Source organism: Plutella xylostella, chromosome 17 (assembly GCF_932276165.1).
Source record: "Plutella xylostella chromosome 17, ilPluXylo3.1, whole genome shotgun sequence".
Classification (NCBI taxonomy): domain Eukaryota; kingdom Metazoa; phylum Arthropoda; class Insecta; order Lepidoptera; family Plutellidae; genus Plutella; species Plutella xylostella.
The window spans coordinates 2,544,224-2,563,422 of record NC_063997.1 but is presented as its reverse complement, the minus strand read 5'-3'; the positions used below and the strand labels follow the sequence as shown (position 1 = coordinate 2,563,422).

The 19,199-nt window shown below is 38.3% G+C and overlaps 1 protein-coding gene across 5 annotated transcripts; it reads left to right on the top strand.

Moving 5' to 3' along the window:
* Positions 1-762: 762 nt before the first annotated feature.
* On the top strand, positions 763-19,136 carry LOC125489748. 5 transcript variants are annotated; one of them, XM_048626662.1, is made up of 12 exons: positions 763-1,197; positions 1,288-1,464; positions 3,476-3,590; positions 3,961-4,062; positions 4,170-4,256; positions 6,741-6,821; positions 7,056-7,151; positions 7,423-8,117; positions 8,360-8,498; positions 8,938-9,237; positions 10,244-10,337; positions 10,998-11,042. In XM_048626662.1, exons 2-10 carry the CDS (start codon positions 1,297-1,299, stop codon positions 9,021-9,023), a joined length of 1,569 nt encoding a protein of 522 aa, XP_048482619.1. In that variant the 5' UTR covers positions 763-1,197; positions 1,288-1,296; the 3' UTR covers positions 9,024-9,237; positions 10,244-10,337; positions 10,998-11,042. The 5 variants fall into 5 exon arrangements, with proteins under 5 accessions (XP_048482619.1, XP_048482618.1, XP_048482621.1 ...); XM_048626661.1 differs by having other exon boundaries at positions 7,050-7,151; XM_048626664.1 differs by lacking the exon at positions 4,170-4,256 and having other exon boundaries at positions 764-1,197.
* The last annotated feature ends 63 nt before the right edge of the window (positions 19,137-19,199 follow it).

Sequence of the window (19,199 nt, the reverse complement as noted above, 5' to 3'; positions counted from 1 at the left end):
ATTGTCTAGGTGTCAAGGGTCCGGAGACCGGAGCAGAGGGCTGGCACGTACCTATTCCGGTGTAAGAACAGAGAAGGAACGCTGCCATCCTCCTCGGAACCCTCGCGGGCGACGGCATCGAACTCAAATGTGCTACCCGTGTAGACCTTTTCATAAGTATTTCGCATTCATCATTTTTAAATTTTATTTATAAAAGCCGAAACACTTCGATAAACGTCGGTTCTTATTTTAGTCACTTCACTACATAACGTCGTTTATTTACTCTATGATGCACTTAATCTGCGACGATGTTTTGACAGGACGAGCGAGCGGTACATCATCTGTGATCTGTCAGTTGACATTGACATTGTCATTATCATTATTCTGGATCACGGGGGGGACTCTGGCTGTATAAATCCTTTATCTTAGTCAATTTAAAAAAAAAAAAACCTTAGCATGCTGATTGGCTAGACGAAAACGGCTCCGCTCCCATTGGCTACTTGTAATTCGAGTGGAAATGATAGAACCAAAAACAAATATATATTTTTTTTAATATAAAATATTTTTTCTGTTTGATCAATTTTTCAAGCTAAAAGACCTTTTGATTTTCAACTGTTGAAAATGTCCTAACTTTTCATCCTATTTAAACTTAAAACGGTGTATTTTGATATCAGTTGAAAGAACAGAATCGATCCCATAAAATATAATGTATTAAAAAAATACATGATTAAATAATAAGTTAGGTAAGTTATAATATTACAATACAATTGTTAAGTTATTTTTGTAAGTGAAAATAATTTATTCAATCTTGTAAGTTATTTATACGACTGCATCGAGAACATACTTTCTTTAATTTGTTCTGTGTACAAAATCAAATTTTCGCCGTTATTTTTCTATCTGACTGACGCTTGAATTTTCCTGGCTTTCCCGCCATTTTGTTTTGTCTCACTATTTCTATAGCGGAGACTTTACGAAAAAATTACAATTTGCTTACAATATTCACTTATTGATGCAAATTTTAATTCTTTTTATCATTGAAAGGACACTGTTCTTTTGCTACTAATCTATTTGTTTTGCTTGTTGTTTTTTGTGACTGATTACAGAACTTCGTCCAAAGTCAGCGTGTTAAGGTTTTCCCTCCGTTTGTGACCTGCGTCTTCCCTCAGCCATCATCAGCCTTGTGACCAGTCTTACACCTCCAATAATTTCCACTTTTCCGTAAGTTATCACCAAGTAGACAATACCCTTTTCATAAGTTTAAGTAACCTTTGTATGTATTCTTGATTCTTATCTTTGATTGTCTTTCAGCTGTCTGACATGATTCGGATTCGCAAGTGCGTCGTAGATGGCTGCAAATCTGATGTGGGATCTAAAACCTCCCGGTGGCCGCATGACCCTCGAGTTTCAGATGTTTGGTTGGACACTCTCAAACCATATTGTTCCGGGTTGATGGGCCTACCTAGATATCGTCTCAGGGAAAAAGTTGTAAGTTTGCATTCTTATCAGTACCTAATATAACACATGAGGCTTATTATCTACTTATCTTATACAATATATAATGTATATTCATACTTACACAATATGCTGATGACTGTAGTCCCCAAAGATAAGATAAGATAAGATAAGATATTCTTTATTTGCACACAAAAATATGGACAACAATACAAAACTTAATCTAACACATATGTACAAATGGCGGTCTTATCGCTAAAAGCGATTTCTTCCAGACAACCTTTGGGTGGAAGGATATTTAGATGTAAAGGGTAAAGTGTAGCAGGAATAAATAATATACCATAAATATTTAATATACCATAACATACTACCTACAATATATTTACATACATAATTTATATACCTAGCATCATAATATATAATATATTAAAATATATATTAATATATAATAAACTACATACCATGTTACTTATATATAATAATAAGCATATTAAAGAGGATATAGTGATCTTCAATCAAGAGCCGAGGAAATGGTCTTTTAACATCCTTTTGAATGAGGCCAATGACGGTGCTTTCCGTATACTAAGTGGGAGATCGTTCCATAGGGTGATTGCTTGTATGGTGAAAGAGTCACTAAAGAATTTTGTGGTATGAGGTGGAATATTCAGCCGTAGGTTCTCTGAAGAACGTAATCCCCGGCTGTGGGATTCATGTCGAAAGTGAAATCGCTCTTTGAGATAATCGGGGTACGCTGGGTTAAACAGTATTGAGTAAAGAAGTGAAAGAATGTGAGTATTCCGGCGAAGGCGAATGGGGAGCCACTTGAGCTTAGCGCGATACTCTGAAACATGGTCATACTTGCGTAAACCAAATATAAACCGTATACAGACATTCTGGAGGCGCTCAAGTTTGTTAAGTTGCTCTTCGGTAAGATCGGGATAACATGAGTCGGCATAATCTAGAATAGGAAGAAGTAAGGATTGAGAAAGCACAATTTTGGTGGCTGTGGGCAAGAAATTTCGCAGTCTGCGGAGTGATCCTGCAGAAGCGAACACCTTCCGACTGACCTCATCAAGCTGCGTCTTCCAGGTCATAGCATTGTCCATGTAGACCCCTAAGTTTTTCACCTGTTTACTCCAAGGTATGTGGACACCATCAAAAACTATTGGAGGGAGGGCATTGTAGTCAACAAATGAGCTGAATCTGGGGCTGCCTAATATAATGACTTGTGTTTTGGTTGGATTGACTTTCAAACCGTGATTTTGACTCCACGCCAGTATATAATCCAAGTCAGTGTTGGTTTTATGTATGGCAACTGGGAGGTCGGAAATTGGAGCATGGTTATAAATTTGTAGATCATCTGCATAAAGGTGGTAGGAAGAAGAGATGTTGTTGGATATACTATTTATGAACATTGCGAAGAGAAGAGGAGACAACACGCCACCTTGCGGGACACCAGCCGTAGTACTACACCAAACAGAGTAGGACTCTTCAATACGGATTCGCTGCCGGCGTCCGTGCAAGTAAGTATGAAACCAGTCAAAGGTGTAGTCAGAGGTGACTCGAAAGCGAGCCACCCGCTTTTCGCTGAATATTTGTACTATATAGCCGTCTTTGAATGACTACAATGTACTTAGGGTACACAATCTAGACATATTATACAGGATTCCTCACAGTGTTTTCCTTCGCCATAAGATTATACATTGTATTGAAATTCAAAGAACTCATTGGTACTTACCTACCTATACCTATTGGATTTGAACCCACATCTCTGGTGTGAGAAGTGGGCGCTTACCGGATTGAGCTACCATCACTCCTTATCTTTTAGGTTTATCAGTAAGATACATTTCATGTGGTTTTGGTGTTAGTGTCACATGTCCCCGGGGTGAAAGGATTAGCCAGTCAGATAATATGTTGTCACTGACTGCCCAGGGTGTTCTAGATGGCATGGATACATTTATTTAACATTCAGTTGGTACATCACCCTTGGATACAATCAATTTTTATGTGTAATACTTATGTCTAACATGATTGAAAATTTCAGGTGTGTTTGAAGCATTTTGAACCCAAAAGTTTCACAAGAGGAAGGAGGCACTACATGGCTGTACCATCTTTATTTACAGCTGAGGAAATTTCATCTGGCAAGCCAAAATATGAAAGTAAGTAGTAGTAACCTACTTACTAATATAGAGTCAATTAGAGTGAAATTGTTTAGTTAAAATAATAAAATGACTCACAGCATCAGTCTGCCAACATTAAAAAAAAACTCAAGTTTTGGTTAATGTAATAGTTGCCCATATGCCACTCACTTTCAAGGAGCTCCTCATTCATCACTTCCTATGATTCTTCCTTCATTATCATACCCTACTTGTAAAAATTTCAGGCTTGAGGGTGTCACATGCTACATTTACCAGTATTTCTTTATAGAGCATACCACCAATGCAGTTGCGGATTTTATAAACTATGTTGAATCTTGTTTCCTATTGAATGATTATTATAATTATCATTGTTTTACATTTTATTTTATAGATTTCCACTCCATGCATGCTAAATGGGATCACGATTATGCAAAGAAAATACCTCTCAATGCACCTCTGGAAACTACCAAAAGACATCTGTCAGGATCAGAACGTATGTACTCGTAACATACTATTTATTACTTACATTATACCTAATTATTATCTAAGACATACCCTATCTTAATTTGAATTTTTGTTAAGTAATTGTTTATATTACAGTGGAAGACATTATAAAAGTGTTAAATACAGTGAACCTTGAGCATTCATATGCACTGCCACCCAATAAAAAAAAGAAGTTTAATACTGGTACTTCACTTTAATTATAATTACCTAGTAGTTGTTATTTTATTGTGTGTATGTATACAGGGTGTCCCAAAAGTCAACGTCATCCTTTAAAGGGCTGATAGGTCACCTCATGAGAGGCCAGAATATCACAATATGACCTTAGTAAAAACTCGATAATTTTCGAGATATTGACACTTTTATAAATTTGCTGAAAATCGACACCTTGGATCAGTTTTTTGCGTGCCGCCGGTACAAAAATCCATATTGTTAGAATTTGTTTGGTGTTGCATCACCCTGTATAGCCCTGCTATTGATCGCAGTAAAAAAAAATATCGAGTAATGCTGTATGTTTAAAAAAAACCACGGTTTTCAAAGTCATAAAAGGTAATCGTATTTTTTTATAAACAACTTTGACTCTACATACTGTAAAAAAAATATACCACGCAAACCTGGCACCTTATTTAAAAAGATTGCTCATTTAATGCAGTTTCCAAAATGGTATGAAACGTTGCTATTGTTTCAATTAAGAAAAAAGTTATTGCTATTTTATTACAAAACGACCTCGATGTAAAATTGTTTGAAGGAAATTTATCTGACTGAATTTATTAAGGGTAAGTTATGTTGGAATGAGTAAAAGTAAAATAGGTGGTGTGGCCAGGAGTGGGAAAAGAGACAACGTTGTCACAGTTAATAAAAAAAACGCATTTTGAGTATCTTTCTCGAAAAAAGTGGACTATAGCAACTCCACATTCCCCATAAATGTAGCGCATGGTAACGTACATTCCTGAGTAGTGCTAATGTGTGATATTGTACAAGTAAAACGCTTACACATGTACATTGTACACCCACAGTATCCAAAAAAGGGACAGATCAGTTTGTCATTAACATTACCTCTAATTATTTGTTATTTATTTTAAAGTTATATTAGCAAAACCAAACTCTCAAAATTATGATTATGACCATTTATGAGTATTATTTTTTGCTGATTATGTACTTAATATAATAATGTGGTGATATAATTTTGAGAAATAAAAATAAAAGTCAATAAATGTTTGTTTTTTTTAAATAAGGTGTAAAAAACGCAAAATATGTTTTATAAGAGTTTGGTAAGTTTTTTCTTAGCTATTTTTGCGTCATCTATGTTGCCACGGCTGACCCCACCACCTATTTTACTTTTACTCATTCCAACATGACTTACCCTTAATAAATTCAGTCAGATAAATTTCCTTCAAACAATTTTACATCGAGGTCGTTTTGTACTAAAATAGCAATAACTTTTTTGTTAATTGAAACAATAGCAACGTTTTATACCATTTTGGAAACTGCATTAAATGAGCAATCTTTTCAAATAAAGTGCCAGGTTTGCGTGGTATATTTTTTTTACAATATGTAGAGTCAAAGTTGATTATAAAAAAATACGATTACCTTTTATGACTTCTAAAACCGTGTTTTTTTTAAACATACAGCATTACTCGATATTTTTTTTTACTGCGATCAATAGCAGGGCTATACAGGGTGATGCAACACCAAACAAATTCTAACAATATGGATTTTTGTACCGGCGGCACGCAAAAAACTGATCCAAGGTGTCGATTTTCAGCAAATTTATAAAAGTGTCAATATCTCGAAAATTATCGAGTTTTTACTAAGGTCATATTGTGATATTCTGGCCTCTCATGAGCTGACCTATCAGCCCTTTAAGGGATGACGTTGACTTTTGGGACACCCTGTATATTTCTAGTATAATCCATTTGTCCTTACTTGGCACTAAAGGTGCAATCTTAGTGTGTCTTTTTATTAGAATTTATTTAAAAATTAGGTTTTAAAATGAAACATAACAAACAATGGAATATTTACTAGCAAAAATGATTAATTTCGTATTTAACCATTTATTTTAGCTGTAGAGTACTTGTTTAATAATATTTTGATTAAAAGACACAATCAAAGTATGGTGCAATCCGTGCAATCGAATGTATTATTGTATGATAGTTATTGTAGTAAGCAGTGCATACAGTAGTGTAGTATTATAGTTAGTATGACCATTACCGCCCTAAGGCATGCGCGCGGCGAGACGGTAGGAGAAATCGGCTACTTCGTCTGGCACGCTCGTGGCGGCCCCGCCCCGCACGTCCCCCGCAGTGCACAGCGGTAATGGTCACACTATAATAGTAGCAAGTATAATATAAAGTATATGCACTGAAAGAAAACTAAAGTACCTTAGAAACTTTTAGAAACCTGTTTTTTAATCTCGGATACTAAGTTCAGGTGAAATATCGTTCGTTCGGTGACATATCGGCAGGACAATCGGCTGTTGATGAACCGTTCAGAATTTGAATCATTGATGAACCGTCAAATCAGTATCCGAGATTTTTAAAAAAATATTAGTTGTAGCAATAGTTTTTAGCAAAAGACTTATGTTAGATAGAACAAACCTATTATTTTGATGACATTTTAGAAAAAACCTATTATTATAATCTTAATTAAAAAAACTATTTCTAATTTTAGATGGTAACGACACTAATGGCTCGTGTGGTTCTAACTCGCAGAGAGAGTTAGATAATTTTAACATATCCGCAGCAACAGACAGTAAGTAGTTCACTACATTTTTTTTTAGGTATTGCCAATTTCATATTTGATAATTAAACTATTGATTCAACTCAACTGCAACTATTCTAGGTTTTGCCCAAGAGCTTTGTTTCGAAAATCCTACATTAAAATTTGGAATTCGACATTCTACTTCTGTCGAATTGAACAATTTATTTCTTCCCAAAAGAGAGATTTAACTCTATTACTTCTGAAAATCACTGTTTTCAGTTTCAGGAACCATTCCTGATGATATTACGACCGCAGAATGTACTGTTCGTATTCCGGAAGTCATATCTCCTAGCTGTTCAAGAAGGTCCAATGTGACATTAGGTAAGCCTACGACGTAGAGTGATTTAAGTTTTTATGCACTTTTTATCCTAGAAGCGAATCTGGCGGAGAAGTTAGTGTATTATATTTATTTATTAGAAAAAAACACTCCCCAATTTAATCAAAAATACTCCTTCAATTTAAGGTCCAGGTAGGGTATCGTTTTTTTTAGCTATAAATCCGCCTATTATTAGTTCTTAGTTCGAATAATACTATCTAAAGGTATTTATTATTTTAAGTAAAATACTAAAATATTTTATTTTCTACTTTTCAGAAACCAAGACGGCAAGGAAAAGACTTATAAAAAGTGTACAACAATTAACCCCCAGATGCAAGAAAATGTACCAAAAATGCTCGACTATACTGAAATCCCGTCGCCGTATAGTTCAGTCATACCAGGAGCGAATAGAAAAAGCTGAAAAACTAAATCAGAACAAATCTTTTTCTGAGCTTGTAGAGAAACTGACTCCTCAAGCCAAGACATTCCTTAAAATGCAGGTCACGCTCGCCAATAAACACATAAAAAGACGGAGGTTCACAACTGAACAGAAACTCTTGGCTCTATCACTCCAAAAGCAAAGTCCGAAAGGATATAAATTGCTGCACAAGATATTTATCTTGCCTAGCAGGCGAACTCTAAGAAAATTTACTCATCATATTTCTCTTGCACCGGGAATAAATGAAAACATATTTACACAACTAAAGGAGTCAGTTCGGAATTGGGATGACAAAAAAAAGTGCTGTTCCATTGTGTTTGATGAAGTGGCGTTGACACCTCATTTGACATTCTTAGAATCTGAAGATCGCATTGACGGTTTTGTGAATTTTGGTGCCGAAGTGGAAAGGAAACTATGCGATCATGCCCTTGTTTTTATGGTTCGAGGTATATGCACTTCATGGAGACAGCCCATAGCTTATTATTTATGTGAAGGAACAACTCCAACTATTAAGTTGAAAAACATTTTAAAGGTACTTACTTATTTATTTTGAAGTTTAATCTTTAGTATTTTTGATTAAATTTAATTTTAATTTAATTAAATGACATCAAGGTTAAATTAACATTTAAGGTAGTTTCTCTCCAACCCGTTCAATCTTTCCGCCCTGTTAAAATTATGTATTGTAACAATCAGGGATATGAAGATACAACTTTAAGTTGTAATATTTAAAAACATTACTGCCATTTATAAATAAATATGTTTCCAATATTGCAGGAAGTAGTAACTGCTGTCTCTCAAACGGGACTTCTTCCAAAAGCGCTAGTATGCGACCAAGGGTCGACGTTTCAATCCTGCATGAACAGTATGCGAGCAGATACTCGCAGATGTCAATTGCTCCGTAATGATCCCCCAAGTAAGTACCTGGAATTCCTAACTGTCCAAAATATGACTATACACAGGTGTCTTACGGCCTCGATGCCACATGAAGGGTGTACAATATCTAGCAAGAATATAGATGTAGGGTACTAACTCGCGATAATTTCTCTTATTCCATAATTGTTAATATTGAGAGTGAGCGACAACTCTGTTTTAAAGTGGGATTTTGAAACTTTGCTGTAGTAGTTAATGACCCTGATTGCTATCCCGAAGGTCCTAAGTTCGATTACAGACCGGGCCGGTAATTTGTTTTAATGTCAGATACTCTGGTCTTGGGAGTTAATATGTACCCATGTATCTGTTTAGATATATCAGCTGTTCGATACTTATATTACAGTCTCTCCCTAGTTTAGATGAATGGCTGTGTGTGAGATGTTCCTACACTTTAACTATAAAAAATCCTATGTCTTTTTCAGATAACAAAGTGGAGATTGATGGTCATGCGCTGAACATAATTTTCGACCCTCCGCACCTCATTAAAGGGATACGGAATAACTTTTGAAACAAAGATATGATGTTTAAAGGAAATATAGCTAGATGGAGTGACATTGTCGAAGTGTACAAAAATGACTGCCACGTAGGAGAAATTAGAATGCTTCATAAATTAACAGATGAACATGTCATCCCAGATAAAATAAGGAAAATGAAAGTTAAAAACTGTACACAAGTCCTCAGCGAGCGAACCGCTGCAATGCTTTTGTTTACATCCAATTATGGTTTGTATATTTTCGTTTATTAAACTACTAAAGACTTGTTATTTTCATCACGTCGATGAAAATGTTCAAATATCTGCAATAAAAAGTGTTGTTCTCTACTATAGGCTATTTTTCAAATATTATTCTAGTGCTAAATGGTTATTATTAGTATAAGATAATAGGCAGATCATTAAACCTAGTCAGAGAAGGCCTTTGGGCAGCTTGAAAACATCTGGTTGCCCACTTACCCGGTAACTCTCTCAGCACAATCACCAACCCGCACTAGGCCAGCGTGGTGCATTAGGCCTAAACCCTTCCTTCATTGGAATGAGACCCGTGCCGGAGATGACGACCTGATGCGCATTGGTTTCTAACTTTTGACCGCTGTGCCAAGGGTTCTAAGTTCGACCGGCAGGGGTACATATTTGTTTAAAAAATCATTTTATAATTAATGTTAAGTAATTTCTCCAACGCGCCCGCCAAGCGTATGGACCACGAAAATTGGGTTATTTTCGGGGAGGCCCTAATTTCACTGTATGAAGATCAGATAGAAGAGAAGATCATTATATGCACCTCGGTAGTGCTGTGATGGATGCTTTAGAGGGCATAATGTCATCATCATCGTCAGCTAATCCACTGCTGGACATAGACCTCTCCCAAGGAGCGCCAAAACACTCTGTCCCCGGCCTTCCGCATCCAGCCACTACCGGCTACCCGCCTAAGGTCGTCGGTCCAGCTGGTAGGAGGGCGTCCCACGCTGCATTTGCCTGTTCCTGGTCTCCACTCGAGAACTCGTATACCCTAACGGTTATCGGTTTTTCGGCAGATATGACCAGCAGACTTCAGATTGCATATTTGACAGCTATATCGGTAACCTTAGTCCTCTAACGGATAACCTCATTTCTGATACGATCCATCAGAGAAACCCTAAGCATAGCTGTCTCCATAGCACTCTGAGCTACTTTAGGAGCGCTATTAATATGTTACGATTAATAGCATATTAATTAAATTATATTTTTTCCCTCAGGCACGCATGCAGATGGTTCGTTGGTTAGTTCAACCATGAAGAATACTGCGGAAGCAGTCCTATTTTTTGATCGAGTATTTGACAGCGTGAACGGGTAAATACCTATATAAATATTAAAAATGCTATAGTAATAAGGGCCTGTTTCACAATGTCTGGATAATGATGTTGATTCTGAAGGCAGAAATTCTAATTTTAACGCTGTCAAACTAAAAAATTTGCTAGCATAAAATGACATTTACGGAAACAATCATAGAGTCGAATTTTAAACAAAGAAATTAAGGTTTTGACATCGCTAAATTTAAAATTTCTGCCTTCAGAATCGATATCAATGGCCTGTCTTTTAACCTATCGGTTAAAAGACATGCTGTCACTGTCTAAAAAATAATGATAGAGTGTGACAGCTTGTATTTTAACCGACAGGTAGCCATTATCAGACATTGTGAAACAGGAAACATTTAAAAACCTATATCGCTAAAACTATTATAGATATCGAAAATATATCATAACATTGCTTTTATATTGCTTTAACTTCAAATATTATTTTGCGCGAATAAAAAATATATGATCATACCAATTACAAGTTTCCTCATGGTGTTTTCCTCTTTGCCCACGTGGAAAAAATTCATAGGTAAGGTAGAGCGTCAAAATTTCATGAATCATGTACATGGATATAGTTTTGATATTTATCTGAACAATACCAACACTTCAAATATTTTCGAGAATAAATATGTAAGTAAAATTTGATAAATTACAGGTCCCGTGGTGGCTCGGCTCCCGGCAAGATGCGAGGACCGGTTAACCCTTTAACTGATGATGGCAATATACGTGCCACCATCTTATAGGCCTGAGAATTCTAAAAGTTTATTCGATCTTGCTACTGGAAACGTCACTAATACATAGCTGAATGCACATCAGTATTATTTTTCTTCAATCAAATCAATTAGTAGTGCCAACATTAAAAAAAAAATGTCACTTGAAAAAAAATTGCCTCATTTCAAAAGTACAAAGTTTATTTAAAAATATCTCATCAATCCTGCAGACAAAAATGTGAGTAACCTTCTTTTTTTATATAAACATGTAGTTTAGAAGACGATATGATCATTATTTATAAAAAAAATCGCCATTTTTTATTCGAATTTCCATTTTTTTGTGGTGGCCATATATATGCCACTATCAACTTGTAGGTACCTACATGGTGGCAATATAATGTACACCGCCAGTCCAAACCCCGGCAAAGCTCCGCTCCCTCCCTGCTTCCTCCAGACAACGATCCACAATGAAGCGGAACAAAGTCCCACCAGATGATGCCACCGCCCATGAGCCGGAAGACATGCCCGGCACTCCAGATGGCACGACTTCCGAAGATGACCCGGAAGAACCGGACCCAGAACAAGCTTCCACCCAAAACGATTCGGTGAGGGCACCCACAGGCGACGACGCTCCACCCAGCTCGACGGCACCACCGTCCCCACCCCCACCAGCCTGCCAATCTCCCCCACCCACCAGACCCCCAAGCACCTCAAGACCAACACCAGAGACTCCACACCGAAGTCCCCCAGCCACAAGACCCCAAAGTGCCTCAACATCTGCACCAACATCTCACCAACATCAAAGCCGCCCAGCTGCAAGAGCACCAAGCAACGCAGAACCAACCGCATCCCCCAACACACCAGACAGGCCAGACGAAAATGAACCCCCGGACCCCCCGTCCCCAGACCCAGACTCGGACGAAGATGAGACCGACTGGAAAAAACAAGAATGGACCCAGAAACCAGATCAGCCACCCTGACACTCCGAAAGTTCAATCCCCAAAACAGCCTCCAAACAGAACGAAACCTCCGACCCACCCCTCTCCACTCTTCAGCGATGACGCACCAAACACCACTGTGGACCAAACCAATTTATACCAAGCCATGATTTCTTCTTTAGTGGTTGGTGTATAATTTCTCGATCCTACAGCGTATAAATTAGTTTGGTCCACAACAATGTCCAGCACGTCATCACCAAAGAACAAAGAAAAGCAGGTCAGAGGCCCCGCTCCGCCCGGAAGCCGCTCTGAAGACCGAACCCTCGGAGCACCAAAGCAGCCGAGATCCGGCCCCCGGGTCCACTCCTGCTCCCCCCCAACCAGTCCCATCCACACCCGAATCCGAAGACGAGAAATCCGAAAGCTCACCCCCATCCAACCCATCCGGCATGCTAGAGGATGCAACCGGCTCCGCGCCACCCGGCACTCCCGCAGCCGAGCGGCCCCGACGCCGGGCAGACACCAGTGCAGACACCGAAGCACCCCGAGGTCCTGCAGCCGAAAGACCTCGACACAGAGCCTCCGGTGCCTATCCCGAAGCGCCCGGAAGTCCAGCAAGTGAAGGAGACCGACAAGCCGATGAGGACGGAGACGAATGCGCCGCCGAACCAAGCAGAACGCCACCACCTGCAAGCACCCTCACCAAACCACCCCGGGCGGAAACCCGTTCCGAATACTCGTACGACTCCCCCAAACCATCCCCAGAAACCGCACCATCCGGAACACCAAACGCGTCCCCCAACTCATGGGCAACAGCATCATCCGACAAGACCCCACTCCGCCTCACTCCACTCATTGCAGATCACTATCCAAAAGAAACAAAGAAAAAACAAAACTCCACCAAAGTTCAAACCTGCAGTGTACATTATATTGCCACCATGTTTTTTTCATATAAAATATATATTTTTTTTAATTTTTTTTTCGAATTTTAATAAAGCTTTACATATATAACCCATACCCAAAGTTTCATTTTTCTGCTACACTTGGATCCTTCTGCTGGTTAATAATAATAATAATAATAAATATTTATTTTCAGACCACATAGTCCATAGTAAGTGTTAGTAACAATGAATCTTAATACTAGGTTAGGCTAAATACAAACACAAACACATAGTTATTTATTTACACACCCTATTTTGAAACACTGAGTACTGATCCTACCCTGTTCCAGTTAAGTACTTGGACCCAGTGTCTCAAGATAGGGCCATCCACCCTCTCGGCGATCACCCTCAGGAGGCTGTTGTCGCTGGCCCGCACTCTGCCCAGCAGAGACGCTGTTCGCTTCCGGATAATGGCGTAAAAGTCATCCGTGCGCTCGGCTGCGAACATGCCTGACGCGCTGCAGTAGCGGGGCAGCCCCATCATCATCCTGAAGGTGTTATTATATTGAACGCGCAGGGCGCTGAAAGCCTTCTGAGTATAGTTAGTCCAGAGGCTGCTTGTATACACTGATTGACAATAAGCTTTGAATAAGGTAACCTTCACCTGCTTAGAGCAATAGGCAAACCTTCGGACCAACATATTACCCCTGATGGCCAACGCCCTGCGTTCTCTTTCCATATCCATATCATCACACAGATTTTCAGTCACATAATGACCTAGATACTTAAAACTTTTTACACGATTCAATTTAGTACCGTTAAGAAATAGGTCAGGAACCGTTCTAAACTTTTTTTTACCTACAGCAAAAAACATAAATTCCGATTTTTTAACATTATATGACAATCCGTGACTATTTGCGAATGTTTCACAAACCCCCAACAATTTCCTCAATGCATTGACTGAGGGGCCCAGCAGCACCATATCATCTGCATAACTTATATTGTTAAAACAAATCCCATCTACATGGCATCCGACACCAGTGCGTTTTAGTTCCCCAATCAATGCATTTATATATAGATTAAACAATTTTGGAGAGGTCACCCCTCCCTGTCTCACCCCACATTCCATTTTATAGGAATCAGACAGTATATCCCCCCATCTCACAAAATTTACCTGTTTGTCGTACCAATACTTGAGCACAGATAAAATATCACTCGGTATAATTCCGTCCAGCTTATTCCACAAAATGTCGTACGACACTAGGTCAAAAGCCTTGGAGAGGTCTAGAAAACACGCATAGATAGGTGTATTTCTGTCTAAATAGTACCTCACAGTATGCTTTAGACATAATATCGCGGCCTCCGTGGAAAGAGCTGGGCGGAAGCCAAACTGTGCGTCATTCAAGCTAATATATTTATCTAGGCAAGAGTCTACTAGGTGATCAAATACCTTCGCGATAACTGTAGCTAACGAAATTGGCCGGTAGTTGCTCTTGTCTGATAGATCACCAGTTCTGTTCTTAACTACTGGCACGACTATAACCTTCACAAGTTCAGGCGGTAGGTATGAATGTACTACACACAACGAAAAGAACAAAGACAATACACGGCACATATGAACACCAGCATACTGCAAGTGCTCAATGCTCAAACTGTCATGTCCCGGTGATCTGCCTCGATGCATGTTTTTAATTGCACTCTCAACATCCTTCGCCGAGAACCTAACTGGTACATCACCGTCATGAGCTCCAGCACTGAGCACCAGCTTAGACGGGCCGAGAGGAGACTTAACGCTAAAATGTTCTCTAAACAAGTTCGCTATAGCGCCTAGGTCGGACACCCCATCGATGCTCACAGGTCGGCCTGGCTTGATGTTCAGTCTATCAGTGTTTTTCCAGAATTTTTTAAAGTCTTTATTATGCCTCTGAGTGGCCAAAATGTCCATTTTTATTTGTTCCTGGTTTTTCTGACACCACTTCAACTTAGCTTTAAAAATCCTACGCGATACACACATCTCCTCATAAGCTTTCCCGATTCTTGATCTACCAGTACTGTTCCATACATCAAACTTCACCCGCGCCTCTCTGTGAGCATCCCTGACGTGCCTGTTCCATCCAATAATCGGCGATACTTTTTTATAAGATTTAAGTTTACTGCTACACTTCGACGCTTCACTCAGAATATTCACAATTCTTGCATACAAATCGTCAAGTAGCTGATGATGATGATTGTCAAAACATTGCAATTTGTCACAGCAATTCCTAAGTTGTTCAGGAAGATTTATCGTTCGCAAGTTTTTATTACACTCATTTGCATATAAACTAATTTGTTCCGGGTTTCTTACACCCCAAATTATTTTATTAAGACTGTTATTTACATCTTGAAAATTAATCTTAATGGTACTAATATTACATTGTATCATTAGCGGTAAATGATCAGACCAGAATACATTATATTTTATGCTAACATCCATTATTGAGTTCCAAGCCGATTTGGATACGAGACAATGGTCGAGCCACCGTGTACTGCCACAAGAGTCACTTATGTAGGTATAATTGTCAGAAAACATACCGAGTTTTTCGAAGTCCGCACACAGAAGCTGCAAGTCATCGCAAAAATTTAACATTTCCGAGCAGAATAACTCTTTGGGATGTGAGTTAAAATCACCTAGTAGGTATATATTTTCCACATCACTAGTATTCACTAGGGCCCCCAACTCACCCATGCACTCGTTAAACTCGGGTAAATTATCGCTACTATCTGTAGGCATGTAAACACTCGCGATTAATAACGATTTATTATTTACTGACACCTTAATAGCCGTGATACGCACACTTCTACACTCCACGACAGACACTGACTCGAACGCACCTTTACGCCAGAGAATACCTACTCCGCCGAACGGTCTCCCTCTCAGTAGACCAGCCGAAGTATCCACCGCAGACTTGCCGGTATATTCGAAGTCTTCATGAATCGTTCCAAGGAAAGGTATATCATACGGTAAAAGCCAATGTTCCTGAATAGCAATGACGTCACATATGTCACACAGATTTTTGACACACTGTACTGACCTTTTAACAGATTTACAGTTGTAACTTATTAAATTAATCGTGTCTTTGCTCATCGCCATTTTTATTTGATGGTTTTTTATCCTCCGAGTCTTTTCTGTTTTTGTTGAAAACAATATATCTCCGAAACAGGATTCCACTTGGCCACAAATTGTCGTCTTCAAAAAGATTTAACTTACTCTTCGATACATACATTTTATATGAGTCATAATCTTTTTCTTCTTTCATTATTACCTTCTCCAGTGTTACCTGGGCACCGGTTTTATTCATTATATAATTCGAAATATCCTCGACTTTCGTCTCTTTTGAGACATTATATATATATAAAGGTATCTTAACATCCGCTGCCTTAAAAGTTGAGCTTCCAGAGACTTGAGCTCGCCCCTCTCTTGCTTGAAAGCGGGCGTTAGTCTTCTTTCTATGTCTAGTGACCGTTACCCAATCAGACTCCAGATTACAATCCTCCTTATTGTTCGCGTCAGCTGGCATTGAGGCCCACCGCGGTTTCGCCACTGTCCGGTTCGCAACAGCGCCAGCGGTGGCCGCGCGGGCCTCCACGCGCTTCGATTCACCATGCGTGTGAGTGAGACGGCTATTCTGATTAGTAGTAGCCGTTACGCTTGCGTATGAGCAGGACGGCTTATTCGAATCTGTTGGTTTGCCGACATCGCTCTTATCGGCTTTCTCGGGGGTAGAATATAAAGTGCCGTGTAGTAGGCCCATCGGGCCGCTATTGCACTCGAAGCTGTCTTGCATGCAAAAAGCTCCTCTGTGGGTATTCACATACAAGTCATTTTTGACCGTAGATGGAATCGTCGTCGACTTTTTGAGATTCTCGATTTCCAATTTCAAATCTTGCAACTCGTTAACGGTGGCATATTGGACATCAGATGCATAGAATTCCTGGATGTTTCTAAGCTCCTTTTGTATTACAACAATGTCCTTCAAGAGTCTAGTCACGTCTACATGGTCAAAACTTACAGGTGGAAGTTTTAGTAGGTCTCGAGCAACAAATATGGGCATCTCCTCTGGGGGTGTTTGTTGGAAGAGATCTATGATATCCTCCAGCTCCCGACGGTTCTTGCCAGCTTTCCTCCGCCTTATTCCTGTCTTAGAGACAGAATCAAACAGGAGCTTCTTTGCTTCCGCGACATCTTCCTCCGGGAAGGAAGTAGCACAAACACGCAACAAACTCTCTTCATCCATCACGTCCAGCTTATTTTGAATAAAAGCTAGGATTTCACATATCACAATGTTACAGTTACTACATTTTAGCACTTGGGAAGTCATTGTTACGCACACATAGGTTCAGTGACCTCACGCGTCAGCTGATCGCGCGCGACTTAAAGTTAAAGGTTAAAGTTAAAGGGTTAAAGAAATAAATGGAGAGTGCAAACATCTGGACTTTTGGAAGGAGAGTATTAGAGTTTTGCAGGATCTATACTATGTAGATACTAATGTTGGTGATCGAAAAAGGGTACCCAGTGTAAAAAACTGGATAACAACATTAGAAAGTTTTATAAATTTGTGGGTTGAGCTTAAAGATATGGGTGTAAGCTTTTTTTACACTCGTAATTTAAATCAGGACCCGTTAGAGAATTTTTTTGGCCGAATACGCGCACTTAATTATAGGAATGTTAATCCTGACCCTTATTCGTTCATCTGCTCCTTTAAGTCTCTGTTAGTGACTGATGTCCTCGGCCCACATTCTCCGAACTCTAATTGCGAGGAGGATATGGGGGAGGCTATCTTTAATAAGGGATTAATGTTCGAAGTCCATGGTGCTCCAGCTAGTTTGCCTGTTGCAGGCCCTTCCCGTGAGCCGCGAGCATCTCCGTCGCCGTCGCTGCTGCAGCAGGCGCGCGAGGAGACGCAGAACGTCCGCTCTTCTGCCTTCACTGCCGGATTTGTATCACGCCAACTTATTAAAAAGATACCTTGCACTGATTGTCGAAAAACAATGTTGACTACCGAAATTACTGATGTACATGACTGGGTTACACAAAGAGAGCGTAGGCTTTTAAAGGGAAGAAACTTAAAGTATCCAAATACTAAATTTATCATTTTGTTCCGGAAATTAGTAACTTGCATTAATCAATATTTAGAATATCATAGTCACCAAAAGAGTGTAGTAAAATATATTAAAGTAGAATTTCTAAAATCAGCAGATGTAAGCTGGTTGGGATGTAGTCAGCATTGTCGAGAACTACTAGATATGTTTGTCAGTCTGGTGTGCCGAGTTCAAATTCACAATTGGTGCAATTGTATCAATAAAATTATGAAAGGGTCATTTTTAGGCAAAATGTCATCATCATCTATGACCCCTATGCAAGAAATTGCATTTAAAAAATATACTACGTTAAGAGTTAAAAAGTAGGTTGACTTTATAATCATTGTTAAATCGTATTTTTTGTTTCAGATCGCCTAGCAGTATTAGTTAGTTGATATATTTTATAAGATTTTACATTGTTATTATTTTTAATTCACTTATTTAACATGAATTGTATTTTTTTTATAATAAGTTAATGATTAATTAGCTGTTATTATGTTAATGAATTTGAAGTTGTAAATTAATTTTAAGTGACTTTGTTAATGTCTTAACTGTATTTTTGTTTACTTACTATTTTGAATAACATATAATATATTTAAGTTGTTAATTCATTGTAAAAGGCACTTATTCAGTTTTTAAAGCTTTATTTTTGTACAAGCACAAATCATAAGTATTTATTAAATTTTGGTAAATATTGGCAATCGCTGAAGAATGTATTTTTTATAATTAGGTGATGTATATTTTTGTTTGTGCATTGTAAGTGGTAAATTAATTTTAAGTGCTATTAATTTAGTTATTTTAAAACTGTTTTAGTTTACTTAAGTTGTTAATTCATAAGTGACCGATATTTAGTTAAATTTAAAGCTGTATTTTTGTACTTGCTCTATTAATAAATTTAATTTAGGTAAATTGCACTATGGATCATTAATATACCTATGTAATCATTGTTTTATTAACTGTTTTAACCTTATTGTACAAAATAATACCGCAACGCTTATTTTATTATTGTATAGAATATTGATAAGTTAATTATGTACCCTCTTGTACAAAGAAAAGTTATATATTTTTGTTCCTTTTGTAACACTTATTCATGTAGTGATAGTAACATTTGTTATATTATTTATAATAAATTGTTGTATAAGTTGTACCTACTTTCGTTTCATTTACAGGAGATTTACAGCTTTGTTTTATTACTGGGTATAATAAAAAC

Bases quoted from the DNA above. Each gene is read 5' to 3' on its own strand.
- LOC125489748 (XM_048626661.1), top strand. From the start codon at position 1,297: ATGATTCGGATTCGCAAGTGCGTCGTAGATGGCTGCAAATCTGATGTG. The intron at 4,063-4,169 runs GTATGTACTCGT...TTTATATTACAG, and splicing joins ACATCTGTCAGGATCAGAAC to TGGAAGACATTATAAAAGTG. The intron at 8,499-8,937 runs GTAAGTACCTGG...TGTCTTTTTCAG, and splicing joins GCTCCGTAATGATCCCCCAA to ATAACAAAGTGGAGATTGAT.